Genomic DNA, 15,507 nt, shown 5'->3' with positions numbered 1-15,507 from the left:
TGGCAAATGACTGAACAAATGTGGTAAATGCTTGTCAATTATAAGAATTGATGAGCGTGGTGATTTTAGAAAAACATGGAGAGACTTGCACAAAATAATGAAGAACAAAATGAGCAGAACCCAGAACCAAGATAAGATAATCTCATATACCTATACAGTTTTAAGAACAACTTTGAGCAACCACATCATTCTGAAAAAAAAATACAAGTTAATGGCAATGAATGAATCCCATGAATGAAGATGCAGTTTGTATCCAAAGAATTCACACACACACACACACACACACACACATTTGTGTCTAATGGTAACCATCTCTAGGGGTAAGGGGTAGAAGGAAAGGGAGAGAGAAAAAAAGTTACACTATAACTTTGTGTATTTGAAAGGAAGAACAAGTTGAATCTGCATATTCAGGTGCAATCCTGTTTCTCTTCAACTTTGTTATAGAAATGTTTGCTTTATTTTAAATTCAGAATAAAAAAAAAAGTTTAAAAATGTTGTTTGCTAAGTTCACAATTTAAAAAAAGTTGTAATAAAAAAACCCAAAAATAATATGGTGGAACATTTTGATCACTGCTTTGGACAGGTAATGATGATCAGCAGTGATTACGAAGAAGAGCACAGCCTGTATTGTAATTGGGGAATTCCATAACTCTTTATTAGTCTTAGGTTTCTCTGTGAAAGACATTAATTTTTTAAACACCAGCATTTTTTATTGCTTTATGGATATGTCATGGAAAATACTACAATCTTTAAAGACCCAAAGTCTGATTTGCCAAAAGACAATGAAAACCTGCTTAGTGGATATAATAGATAATAACATACTACCAATAATAACTTGAGCATAAAAAGTGATATAAAATATAATCCAGAAAATTTATGATTTTATTTCAGTTCAATTTCTAAAATATTAAGTGCTTATTGTATGCAAGACATTGTGCTGAAAATCAAAAGAAAAATTAGCTACTAGGTGACAATATTTTTCTGTGAGTAGAAATGCATTTAAGCTATTTCCCAGGACTTGTGATACATTGGTAGCGAATTATTTACATTATTGAAATTACAGATTTTTTTGAAGTATTAACGGCTTACTCCTTTGTACTTGAGGTACTTTTAATTGTTAGGAAAATAAAAAGATTATGGTACATGAGTTTGCTAAGCAGTTCTATTTTTATTTGATTATTTGTATTTTTAATATTTGCATCTTTAAATCATGGTAGGTATTAAACTTAAAAGCTTCTTCCATGAAAATATTAAAAATCAGATATAAATTTATGACAAACTTTTCATATGGTCATGTTTTCTTAAAGAGTATATTCATAAGTATAATTGGTTATTTAGTAATTTCATGTGTAGTATGACCTCTTCTGAACTTATTTAATAAAAATGACATTTTAAAAATAACACTATATTCTTTTTTAAGTGGCGAGTAAGAAAAGAAGCCATGATGGGACTTGCCCAAATTTACAAGAAATATTCGTTGCAATCAGAGGCTGGAAAGGAAGCTGCAAAACAAATTTCATGGATCAAGGACAAATTACTACATATATATTATCAAAACAGTATTGATGACCGGTAGGTTTAAACCATTGGAGCATTGATTCATTAATAGAAGACTTTTAGAATCAGAACCTAACAAATGTATGAAGGAACGGAATAAGGAATTCAACTAATTTAAACTATTTAAAAGGTATCTAATTATAATCTGAGACTGGACGCGTATTCCTGTTCTGTATAGTAATCATGCTCTTCTTTACATTCATAAAATCCCATGATGGTCTTATAGGTACTAGAGACCTGCAGAGAAGAATGAGAACTTTTCTATCTATCAGATACTGTTCAGATTTAGTATTTGACTTCAAAACTATAATCATAATATCTCCTCTTTACACCCTGCCTTCAGAATCTTGGATTGCCTAACCATTGGCTGATTGTTTCAGTGTTAAGGAAATAATTTGAAAAAGTATCTGTAGCTAACAAAATCTCTGTGGGCTGTTTTGTCTCTCTGATCCTACAATTGAAACTTTCCCACTCTCACATTAATATAGAACAAAGGTCATTGCTGATAGACCCTTGTGACATTACTGTAATTTCTGTAGTGTCTTCTCCATGACAATGATTGATTTCTCTACAAATCACTTAAGGGCAGGGTGTGAGTTTTTCTGTTTATTTTTTAAAAATAAAAGTGTACCTCATTTTTTAGTAGAATAATTTTTGGAAGCAAGCATTTACTTAGTCTCTAAGCTTTTAAATTATTATTATTATTTGGGGGGGTTGGTTAAAGTTTTTTTTTTTTTTAATAAGGATTTTAGAAGAGAAAAATAATTCTTTGATCTTTAAACACTTAATAAGAAAACATAGCAACCTATTATGAATTTGTCTTCAAAATCAAGGTTAAGCTGTACTAATGACAAATTCAGTCATTTGATTATAGTGACAAAGTAATAATAGTCAAAGAGATTGTTAGCCACTTTATTACTTTTAACTGAAACAGTTGACCTTTCTTTAATTTTGAAGTGAGGACCTTTCTTAGTTATCAATCTTCTGACATGCAGAAAAGTACCGCTTATGGTTTGCAATTTATTTGTTGTTTCCTTAGCAAGCTTTGCAGTTTTTAATATATTTCTGTAAAAAATTTCAAGTATATATATATATATATGTATATGTATGTATGTATGTATGTATTTTAGACTTCTGATGCCACTACATACTAATTTACTTACTTTCTATAGCATTTTTTTAACCTATTGACCAAATTTTACCCATGATAGAAATGAGTGTGAAATAACCTTCATAATTCTTTTGTATTTATTTTTAACTTATTTAATTATCTAATTTATAATTTCTACTATCTTTTAAAAATACCATGTTCAAACTTACATGACCAGTGCTTTTTTTGTCAGTAAACATTTTTTTCTCAACATTCCCTTACAGGTTGCTTGTTGAACGCATCTTTGCTCAATACATGGTTCCTCACAATTTGGAAACTACAGAACGAATGAAATGTTTATATTACCTGTATGCTACATTGGACTTAAATGCTGTGAAGTAGGTTTCCAATGACTTTAGTTTTCATCTTTTGCAGTATAATCACATTTGGTAACAGTAATATAAAGAACAAAAATATTTTAGTTAGAATATTCAAATTCAGTTATACAAGTGTTTTATAGGTTGCTAAGTAGTACCCAGAATAGTACCTCAAGCTTAAAGTCTGGAACAGCAGAATTGAAATTTAGTCTCAGACACTTAATAGCTTTGTGACCCTGGACAAGTTGCAAAATGGGAATCTTAGTACTTACTTCTCAAGGCTGTAGTAAGCATCAAATGAAATAGATCTTGTTTGTAAACCTTCAAGTTTGAACTTCTCACTTTGCAAACCCTCAAGTTCTATATAAATGCACTATTTTGTGTTTTTGTTTTTGTGGTTGTTATAAACTCAGTGTTAACTATGTATCAGGACCTGTGCTAGATATGCAAAAAGTTAAAACAATCCTTACCCTTAAGAAATTTATGACCTAGTGTGCATAGAGACAATATATGCATGGGTAAGTGAACGCAAAATTTATTCAAGGCAATTTTGAGGTAAGAGGAGGTTGACCTGCTAACCAACAGTTGAGAGAATCAAGAAAGACTTTTTATAGAAAGTGGCTTCTGAGCTAAACCTTTAAATGGAGATAGAGATTCTAAGACCTGGAGATCAGGATGGAGAACATTCATTCCAGATATATAGAATAAACTGTTAAACGTACAAAATCAATCTGGAATTATAAGTTAGATCCAGATGTGAAATGCTTAAAAGTCAAATAAGAGGAATTTATATTTTATCCAGAGCCACTGGAGGTTTTTGACCAGTAGATGGATAAATTCAGACTTGTGCTTTAAAAATATCAATATTACAGTTGTATGGAGAATGGATTATAGTGGAGAGACTCAAGGTTCAACTTTAGGGGGCTGTTATCTGGATGGGCTGAGGAAGAGGACTGGTTACCAGTGCTTAACACAGTATCTGGTGCTTAGTAGATGAGTATTGAATGCTTGTTGATTCCATTAGAACTGGGATGTCAGTTAAAAAAAAAAAAAAAAAGGTGAATATGAGAGTCTAGAAGTAGAGTAAATAAGACAGCAATTTTTTAACTATTGGGGTATAGGTAGGAAGTAAGAAGAAAAGGAAATTGTTGAAGATAATTGCAAAGTTGCAAATCTGCATAATTAAAAAGATGGTGATGCCCTTCACAGAAATCAAGATGTTATTAGGAGAGATAGATTTGGCTGGGGTGGGGGTGGGGGAGGAATGAGTTCAGTTTTGGACTTGATGAGTTTGAGGTGCTTATTGCAATACAATATTGGTGAATATTTGCTGATGCTGAACTGGAGCTAAGAAGAAAAGAGTACATTGTATATGTATATAGATAGAAAGTTGCTTGGTAATAACAGTTAAGCTTATGGGAAGTAATCAAATCACCCTGAGAAAGAAGAAAGGCCCCTAAAGATTCACTAAAGCATTGGTGGTCTGATATTAGAATGGGATCTTGAAAGTGTATTATTTGCCTTTTTGTGTATTTTTAGGGCTTAACACAGTGCAGTATCTGCTACATCGTAGATGTTTATTGAATGATTGTTGTCTGATTTGAAGAACAATTCCAGAAAAATTAGTATTGGATATAGTATTACAGGAATCATTGGTAACTTTGTAGAGTGGTGGAAAACCACGTCATTATGAATTTTGAAATTGAAGGTGAGGAAGTAGAGAGATGTATGAAGTGTAATTCTTCTAGATTGTGAAAGAAATAGGATAATGGCTTATGGGGTAAAAGGGTCTAGTAAAGTGTATTTTTATGTTTTGGAAGGGGGAAAGCTGGGTATGTTAAAAAAAAAATAACATGTATAAGAAAGACTGAAATGTAGAAAGGGAGAAAAGATTATAAAAATTCTTTGAAGAGATCAGGGTTACAAGTAGAAGTAGAAAAACCCTCTCTTTCCTGAGACTACAAAGGGGAAAAAAATGGAGATTGTTTATTATTTAAAATTTCATATGTAAAATTGGGAGAAAAGAGAGCTCATATTTAAATTCCTTCAATTATTTGATAGTTTGTGGCAATTTCCTTTGCTGATAAGGAGAGGAAACAGACTATATAATTGGCTTAAACAAAGATTCCATTGTCTCTCTCTCTCTCTCTCTTTTTTTTTTTTTTTTTTTTTTTTTTTTTAAATCAGCAATTTTGACTTTTCTTGCATCCTGTGCTTCCTTTTATGTTCTCTGGGATTTTTTTTTTTTTTTTTTTTTTTTTTTTTTTGTCACTAATCATGCTTTTCTTTACATTTGCCAGTTCTTTAAATTACTCATTCTGGCCAGGTGACTTGACTGCATTATGGACAATTGTTTTCTTATTAGCTTCTTACCTGTTTTGTGTATCAGTTCTTCTGTTTTCTCCAGATCAAAAGTCATTATCCTTGACAACTAAATCTGAAAAACATAAGAAATATTCTGATTTGCTTCTGCCTTGCTGTTTATCATTGTTCCATTCATTTTCAGTAGCTAATGGGTCCTTTCCTCTGTATCAGTTCATATATAAGTCTTTCCATGCTTCTTGAAATTTGAAATAATAGTTGTTCCTGGCCCAGTGTAATCAAATCATATCCAATGGAATAATATTTGTTAAATACTTAGAATAATATATAATAGACTCTATATAAATGTTTATTACTTTCTCCTGTCCCTCCATAAAATTTCATTGTCTTGCTGTCATAATACATTCAGTGATTTCTCAGCAAATGCTTACTTTCTCCCTAGTCTCTTACTTTAATAAAAACAAAGAACTATTAGAAAATTCGGTTCAAATAGAGCTTTTTTGATTTTGAACTACTTGAGGTAAATATCCCCTAGTTGTATCAATAGATGAGAAGATAGAAATAGTTTTGTAACTTTTCTTGCATGATTCGAAATTTTTTCACAAGTGTTGTATTAATTCACAACTTTACTGACAGTACCTTGTGCCTTCCCACAAATCCTCTTAACATTTTTATTAGTTATTATATCATATTCAGAAAAACATGAATTTTTAAACCTTCTACCAGTCCATACGTGAAGTGCTTCTTAAATGATAACATGAGAATTGTTTAAATTTATCTTTTTTTTCTTATTAGGAATTTGGAATATTTTTTCATATAGTTGCTAATGTTTTAAAATTAATTTTTTGAAAATTATTTTTCATATCCTTTGATGTGTGTGTGATTGTAAATTTTTTTCTCCCAAAGCTAAACAATTTATTTTTTATCCTGTACAATTTTCATTTATGATTTCTTGAAATATAGCTCTTAAAAAACAGGATTTAAAAAAGCACATTGTGATTTAAAAGAAGTTATTAGTCTATCCCTTTGAACTCTGATCACTCTGGCTTTCATTGAATAGCCCCCCAGCCAGAAGTCTTTTTGCTTTCTATTTAGGTTTCCATGGCTTAGAATGAGTGTAAATTGCAATTGTTGGGTTGGCAAATTAAGCTATCTTAGCCCTTAGTTTTTGTTATGGGCATTTGCCTGAAACAAAATAAGACTTAGGAAGGATCTTAATTTAGAATGGTGAAAGTACCCACCTCAGCTTGGACCATTGCCAGTCATCTTGACGTTTTTTTCTTGTCACTGAACTTGGATGCCTTTGGAGCAGACTACTTTGCACAGTTCTGCCTCAATTAAATCCAATTCATGTGCATATCTAGGCATCATCTTCATGATGTCATTGGTCCTCTTCAAAAATGAAGGATAAACAACAGCCATAACAACTGAGGATAACAGTGGTGCAGTGGGTAGATCATTTATCTGTTGGAAAATGTATTAGTTTTATGTATTCATGTCAAGTCCCCTAATTTTGAATATCCATCTTTTATCCAATATTTTTAATGCAAAGTTTCCCTTTTACCCATTAATTTTTTTTAATCTACTTCCATTGATTTTGTTTTGGCAAAGTTTATTAATTTTTTAAAATAAAAGTTGCCTATTTTTTCTTTTTGTATTTATCTTGGAATCTTAATAGCACTTCCTATAAGGATTGGAGGATGGTTTAAAATATATATTTTTTTGAAATAATGAAGTTGATGAAAATTTTTCCTTTTTGTGTTAGTTAGAGATTAGTGTTAGTAGAGATTAGAGAGTATTTAATAATTTATTTAAAGAGAGATTTACTGGGAGCAAATAGATCCATGGTTTGGTCCCAGGGCTGAATGAGACTACGGTCTCCAAGAATCCAGCAAACAATGTGAGTTCTCAATGACCTATATACACATGGCTCAAACTCAAGGGGGGTAGATTGAGGCAGGGGCAGAGTCAGGGTGCTGAGAGCTGGAATGGGACTCTGACAGGGTGGGGTGAGCCTCTGGAGATGAGATAACATGATAGGGGGAGGCACCCTGGGCAGGGGATAAGACAGTATGTCACATTCTACTAGCTCGGGATGGAGAGAGGCATTCTGATATTCTAAAACATAAGATCTTTTATCCTTATCAAATATTCTGATAAAGAGGGAGGGGGAGGTTTTGCAGGACTGAGCCAGAACAGGGTCAGGATAATTAGAGAAACTGAGAACTATGGCACAATATTCCACACTCTCTCTTCTGAATATTCAAATCATTGAATTATCTTCCTCTAGAAAGTCTTAGCACCCTAATTTTGATCAGCCCTAAGTAAAGCAAATAAACCAACCTAAAACTAGAAACATGCAAGGACTTATAACAAGGACCAGTTCCTCTCTGATAATCCCAGAGTTTTTAGCATGAAACAGCATTCCTCATTTAGGGAGACATACAGGCTTCTGCATTTGGGGAACATCTCAGCCAGAGAATCCAGTTTGAGATGGACAGTTCACTGTGAGTTAGGTCTGTGGTCATTTGTGCATTTAACTCGGCCTCTGCTGAATAGCAGTGCTCAAGACAGTCCTGCTGCCCATCCTAAGAAGGCACCCCCTAGTCTGTCAGGGACTCCAAAAGAGGAGAAAAGTGGGGCCTGGAGTAGCTCCACCTGTCCCCTCTGATAGAACAGATGCTGCTTACTGGGAAACAGATTTCTGAGCAAATTATGCAGTTAGACCAAGGCAGGCAACCCCGAACTATTAGAGTCCTGATATCAATACTAATGAAGGAACTGGGGTAACAGGAGTGACGAAACAGATCAGAGACTCCCAAGGTAAGCTACTGGCATTTTGTTTTAATAACCCATATTTTAACTTAAAATCCAATCAAATACAGCTTTAAATTCCCAGTATTATAAAACTGCTTTTCCTATCATATTTCAAATAATGAATTTCTCTGGAGCCCCACGTGGCTGGCCATTATTCCCAATGGACTTTTCCTAAGCCTCAACTTTGACCAGAGTTGAAGCCTTTAGAAAAGTCAGACCTTTTTTTTTTTTTTTTTTTAACCTAATTAAAGGCAAGTTAACAGAACTTCACTCCAACAAGTTCTTAAGATCTTACATTTAAAGATAACTAAATCTAGCCTGCATAGGCAACAGTAAAATTATTTCCTACAATTTAAAACTGCCCAAAAGAATATTCAGAACAAATCTGGCATTCAAAAGCAAGAGTAAAATTATTTCCCACAATTTTAAAATCATCCTAAAATTTCTAATCAGATGTTTCTCCAACCAGAGTTCAAAGCAATTAGCATAAACTCCTTTTGTTCTCCAGAGGCCTTATCTAGAGTAGCTCCATCCAAGCCTCGCCTGAATCTAAGCTATCTGAGTGCCAGTTTTTAAAAGTTTAAGATCACAAGTAAATTTCATACTAAGTGCAATTGCAACATTGAAACAGCCAATTCCCAAATTTCTTAATTTAGCAGAGCTCTGAACTAAACAAGTCACAAGTGACAAACAAGTCACCTACAGACATGGCATACATTAGGCTGTGCAATCATAATTTACTCTCTTGTGGCCAAAATGGAGGTATCCACCGTCAGGCACAGTTGTGGCTGGAAACTGCTCTCTTTACAGAGGCTCTGGGAAAAAAAATTCCAGAGGGTCAGCCTCTCCAGGCCCAAGGGGAAGACCCGAAAGTTTCTTATCTCTAATCCTGCTCATTTTCTAACAACTTGGTGGGACCTCCAAAATATAATGCCAGAGAAACTGAAGCAAGATAGAGATTAGAGAGTATTTAATAATTTATTTAAAGAGAGAGATTTACTGGGATCAAATGGATCCATTGTTTGGTCCCAGGGCTGAATGAGACTATGATCTCCAAGAATCCAGCAAACAATGTGAGTTCTCAATGACCTATATACACATGGCTCAGACTCAGTGGGTAGATTGAGGCAGGGGGTGGAATCAGAGTGCTGAGAGCAGGAATGAGACTCTTGACAGGGTGGAGTGAGCCTCTGGAAATGAGATGACATAATAGGTGGAGGCACCCGGGGCATGGGAAGAGGCATCTTGATAAGACAGTATCTCACATTCTGGTAGCTTAGAATGGGGAGAGACATTCTGATAGTCTGAAACATAAGATCTTTCATCCTTATCAAATATTCTGATAAAGAGGGAGGGGGGTTTTGCAGGACTGAGCTTTGAAAAGCAGAGAAACTGAGTCAGGACAGGGTCAGGGTAATTAGAAAAATTGAGAACTATAGCATAACACAATGAAATAGCTCCAATATTTCAGAAAGAAAATTGGAGATTTGCATGTATGCAACGGGAATGATACTTTTTGCTTTGAAGTACTGAAAGAAAATTTTGGTTAAATTATTTTCGTATCAACAAGTATTCACTTCTTCTCTCTTCTTTAAGAAAGAAAAACAAAACCCCAGTGCCAAGTATGTATAGTAAAAACAAATTCCATCATCAGCAAAATCCAAGCAAAATATGTCTCATTCCAGCATCGGCCATATCCAAACAAAATTGGTCTGTCAGAATTGAGTGGCATGTTGCAATTTCTGTCTTTTGGATTCATAGTTGGTCATTGTGTTGAACAGAGTTCCTCAGATTTTCAAAGAATTTCCAACATTGTAGTTATCCTATAAATTGTTCTCCTGTTTTTGCTCAGCTCATTTTGCTTCAGTTCTTTGATCTTTTTGTGGTATATGTCTAGTAATGGTATGTGGTATTTTTACTGAGTCAGAGTTTATGTGTAATTTAATAATTTATTGAATAGACATAGTTTCAAATTGCTTTCCAGAATAGTTGGACTAGATCCCAGTTAGACTAGATTAATCCCATTAATCCCAGTGCATTAATGTACTTCTGATAGCCTTTCCAAAATTTGTCTTTTGTTATTGTTGTTAGTTTTGCCAATTTGATGTGTGTGAAGTAGGACTTGAGTTGTTTTAAGTTTATTTATGATTGATTTTTTTACCCTTAGCAGAAATTACTTTAATCAGATTGCTTTTGCTTCCCCTCCAAATAGTTTTTAAAAATTGTTTTATTTTCACTTTCAAATTTTCTTTCTGTTCTTCCTCTTCCAAGCCCATTGAGAAGGCAAGATCCATTAAAATATGCACCGTCATGCAAAATGAATGCTGCATTAGTCATATTTTTAAAAGAAAGAAGAAAAATGCTTCCATTTGCACTTTGAATCCATCATCTATCATCTATCTCTCTATCCAGCAGTAGGGTGCCTGTTTTATCATAAGTTCTTTGCATTTGTGATTTAATAGTGTTTGTGAGAGTTGTTAAGTCTTTCAATGTTCATTATCTTTACAACTATTGTTATTTTACAAATTGTGCTCTCTTGGTTCTGCTCACTTCGCTTTGTATCAGTTCCTCCAAGTCTTCCTAGGTTTTTAGGAACACAATAATATTCCATATTGATTATCTACCATAACTTCTTTAGCTATTCCTCAAAAAATGGGCTTCCTCTCAGTTTCCAATTCTTTGTCACCCTCTAATATAAATATTTTTATATGCGTGTGTCCTTTTGCTCTTTAATCTTTTTTTGGGTATAGACATAGTAGCAATATTGCTCAAAGGGTAAATGCACTTTAATAGCTTTTGAGGGAGAGTTCCAAGTTGCTTTCCAGAATATTTAGACCTCTTCACATATCCACCCACAGTTCTTTAATGCACGTTTTTCTCATTGCCTCGCCAGCAAGTCATTTTCCGTTTTTTTGTTAAACTTAGCCAATCTGATAGGTATGAAGTGGTACTTCAGAGTTGCTTTGTTTCTCTAATTATTAATTGTTTAGATTTTTTTTTTCATATATTGATAGCTTTCATTTTTTCCTCTGAAAAGGACATATTTATACTTTTTGATTATTGGGAAATTTCTTATAAATTTGAATCAGTCTTCTCTATATCTTAAAGCAGGGATCTGTACGTGAGTAGTTTGCTGTATAAATTTTAATCATTTCCCTGCTTCTCCTAATTTTAGCTGAATTCTGGTTTTTGGTGAAAAAAAATTTTATAATTCATTTTACCCATTTTGCTTTGTGATCCTCTTTATCCTCAGTTTAGTCATGCATTTTTTGTGTACACTCATATGACATGACATAATTTCTTTAATATATTTATTGTGTTACTCTTTATTTCTAAAGCATGTAACAAGCTTATTTTGAAGCTTATTTTCTTATGTGTTGTGAGAGGTTGGTCTGTACTTAGTTTCTACTAGATTATACATTCTAGTTTTCCATATAGAGTTTTCCAGTTAATATTCCATCATTATATGGTACAAAGGTCTGAACATAATATTTAATATATGTTTTCAGTAGATTAGTTTAAAATGGAACTATCAGTATCTCCTTCTTCCTTGACATTTTGCTTTTATAATGTAGCTCTTGGATAAAAATACTGTAATTTTAATAAGAATAGTTTTTGAGTAATGCTATATGTAGCATGAAGCATCATTAGAGTTCTTGAAGTTTCAAAGTTTTGTCACTCAATTGAATTGTAAAAATTCCTGGTCAGACTGTAGCACACTACTAAAGATTGTTTTTGTGCAAGATATGATGTAAGTGTAATATGTAATTGAAAAAATAAAAGGATTTGATAGTACCATGAGATAAAGTGATAATAGCCTGATTGCTGAACCTAGTAACCAGATTCTGGTGGGTTAGCTTATCTCTGAAGGATCTATGGAAGCAGCTCAAAAGGAATTGCAAAGGATCTAAAGAGAGAAAGAAAGGTTGCAATTTGTACCTTTGAAGTGTGTATTTTGATAAAGATTGTCATGGCTTTATTAAAGGATCATAAAGAACACAATACTTTCTTAGTTATTGTATCACACTGTTGCACCTACAGTTGTTTTTCTCATGAACTAGCATAATCATGATTCGTGTATCCTGTATTTTTACAGTTCTTACACAATTATATGTCTTTACATTTATTCACATTGAATTTTAGACCTATGAGATGTGACATATTGTGGTGTTATAGAACTGGTTTTGAAATCCTGGGTTCAAGTTGTGCTTCTGAAACTTATTACTCAGGGCTATATAAGTTCAAATCATAGAGGCCTTCATTCATGTTGGCAATGAATTAGTGGAGGAAGTTCTGTGCAGAGAGTGACTCATTCACAAATAAAATCATGAATTTGGGCAAGAAAACATTGCCTTCTAAGTTCTGTTAATCAAAAAGCATTTATTAAGTGCTTACTAGGTTCTACACATTATGCTTTTTAACCCCTATACCGGGGATACAAAGAGAAAGAAAAACATTCTCTGCTTTGAAGGGGCTCACATGCAAATAGGAGAGACATACACTTAAACTATGTGTGTAGATATAAGAGAATGAAAGGTAATTGCAGAGTAGAAGGCACTAGTAAGTATGAAAACAAATGCTTCCTGAATAAATTAAGATATAAATTAAAGGAAAATAGGGAATCTAGGAAGCAAAAGTCAGAAGAGGAAGTATTCTAAGAGTGAATAATAGTGCAAAGGCTCAGAGAAAGGAACGGAATGTCATATATGAGGAACAGCAAGCAGAGTAGTGTTGCTGAATTATAGAAGATGTAGAGGAGTATAAAGTGTAAAAAAATTTGGAAGTAGGAAGAGACCAGACTGTGAAAATTTTCAGAAGTTAAATGGATCTTATTTTTCATCTTAAAGGCAATAGGGAGCCACTAGAGAAAACTAAGTAAGGAAGGATGGGGGATGGTCAAACCTAAACTTTAAAAATATTACTTTTTTCATTTGGGTTGAGAATCATTGGCTTGGATTGAGATTTGAGACAAAAAGATTAACTAGCAGACTGTAAGAATAGTTCAAGCATGAAGTGATGAGGGCTTGAACCAGGGTAGTGATTGTATTGGAGGAAACATGGGGACATATATGAAAATTGTTTGGAAGGTATAATAAGACTCAGCAATGGACTAGATATTTGGCATGAAGTACAAGAATGGTGCAGAAGTTTTGAGACTGGATCAAAATAACTTGGGAGAGCAATTTCAATTGTGTGATGAAGTCAAGTTTAGCTGCAGAAAGCTAGGGAAAGAATAAGAGGAAAAGAAGTGGAGATACCAATAATAGCCTTCTTAAAGAATTTAGCTATGAAAGGAAGAAGAGAATATAGGATAGTAGTTCGTACATACGGATCAAGTGAGTTTCTTCAGAATGAGGGAAATATATGTATGTTTGTAGGCAGGAAGAGAGAGACTGAAGATGAGTAAGAAGATGAGGATGATATAGGATATAGTCTGGTGGTAAACTAGGTAGGATGCGCAGTGTATTATCTGTATATGTGGAGGAGTTAGCTTTGACAGGAAAGGTCATCTCTTCATGTGATTCAAGAATGAAGGAAGAAAGAATGGCTGAAGACATTTGAGTAGAGTAAGATAAGAAATTGTTTTTCATAAAAGGCATTTCAATAAAATACGAGATATTCCTTGCTCTTAGATGCCTATTATGATAGGGGGGAATAACATGGAAAATTTGAAGAAAGATGAAAAGGTTTGGAAAAGATGCCATAATAAGTTAGTGAATTGATTTGGATATGCAAAATAATTGCCTTATTGCAGTGAAGCTGCAGTTAGGATTATGTAACAAATTTGTTGTCCCAATCACCATGATTTTGTGATTTTTTTTACCAGCTAAGTTTAGTAGCATATATGCCCATATAGAAATGAAGGCTGTTTGTTGATGGTAGGAGTCATTGAAGACTTATCAAGACATGAACACATAGGATACAGAGGCAAGAGTCTGTAATGTTAACAGTGATTTTTTTTTCACCATCAATGGTTCACCAAAGAATCAAATTGTGAAAGAGAGGAGATGGCCTGGGAAAGAATTGAGGGTAGAAGAATTGTATGTGGCGAGCTCAAAAATCAAAGTTGTATTATAAGACAGATGAACAAGTCTGGTAAGCATTCTCCTTTGTAGTGAAAATTGAAGCAAAATTGGTATTTCTTCTCTCTTGACTATTATCATCCTCTTTTTCTTGCATTTGTCTTCATTTATCTCTCCCCTTTTGCCTTTTTATTTTAAAATCTGATTTTTTTAAATGAGTCAGGGGCATAGTTCCAAACTGCTCTCCAGAATGGTTGGATTAGTTCACAACTCTACCAAAAATGTAGTAATGTCCCAGTTTTCCCACATTTCCTCCATCATTTATCCTTATCTTTTCGTATCATTTTAGTCAATCTGAGATTTATGTAGTGGTACCTCACATTTATCTTAATTTACATTTCTCTAATCAATGGTGATTTAGAGCATTTTTTTCATATTACTAGAAATAATTTTAATTTCTTTATTTGAAAATTGTTCATATCCTTTGGCCAGTTATCAGTTGGAGGGTGGCTTATATTCTTATACATTTGTGTCAGTTCTCTCTATAATTTTAGAAATGAAGCCTTTATCAGAAATCTTGGATGTAAAAATTTCCCCCAGTTTTATACTTCCCTTCTAATCTTGTCTGCATTGGTTTTGTTAGTAGAAAAACTTTTCAACTCGATATAATCAAAATTATCCATTTTGCATTTCATAATGTTGTCTAATTCTTCCTTGGCCATAAATTCCTCCACATATCTGAGAGGTAGACTATTCCTTGTTCTCCTAATTTACTTATCACCCTTTATTTCTAAATTATGAACTCATTTTGACCTTTTTTGTATAGGTGTTAGATGTATATTGGTGCCTAGTTTCTGTCATACTAGCACTTAATTTTTGAGAGCCTAATTTCTGTTAAGCATATCTTTCCTGTAGAGTTTGACCATGGGATCCTAATTATCCTTTCATTGAAATTCAGATTTTCCCTTAAGTTTATGATGCCCACCTGAATTTGTCTTCTGTTATAAATCCAAGTATTTGTGTATATTTGTACATATATGTGGCTGTAGAAAGGAAGATTTTTTTTTTCTAAATATACTTGAGCATGTGCAACTCTTTAACATTTTGGGTATTCATATGGCTTAAAAATTTCTAGAGGATAACTCCGTGAAGAAGTAGAAATATTCCATTTCTCCTACTTCGTTCACTTCTGTTACTATTACTTCCATGGTTTTAATATGGTCTCTATCAGAGGTATCAAACTCAGACTTAGATGAATATATATAGCCTCCAAGACTCCCCATTGTGGCCTGAACCAGCTCAAAATGTAATTGGAAACTGT

At 33.4% G+C, this 15,507-nt stretch overlaps 1 protein-coding gene across 6 annotated transcripts in view; it reads left to right on the top strand.

Annotated features, from left to right (window-relative positions):
* Positions 1-15,507, top strand: part of PDS5B (PDS5 cohesin associated factor B) — a 210,854-nt gene that overhangs the window by 103,821 nt on the left and 91,526 nt on the right. For all 6 annotated transcript variants that reach the window (XM_031960714.1, XM_031960713.1, XM_031960715.1 and 3 more), the window contains 2 exons: positions 1,421-1,572; positions 2,932-3,045. In XM_031960714.1, the coding sequence (XP_031816574.1) occupies positions 1,421-1,572; positions 2,932-3,045 (266 nt within the window). The remainder of the gene's footprint in view (positions 1-1,420; positions 1,573-2,931; positions 3,046-15,507) is intronic.

This window comes from Sarcophilus harrisii, chromosome 3, assembly GCF_902635505.1.
Source record: "Sarcophilus harrisii chromosome 3, mSarHar1.11, whole genome shotgun sequence".
Classification (NCBI taxonomy): domain Eukaryota; kingdom Metazoa; phylum Chordata; class Mammalia; order Dasyuromorphia; family Dasyuridae; genus Sarcophilus; species Sarcophilus harrisii.
Note: the sequence above shows the minus strand (reverse complement) of the source record. Positions and strands in the feature narration are given on the sequence as shown.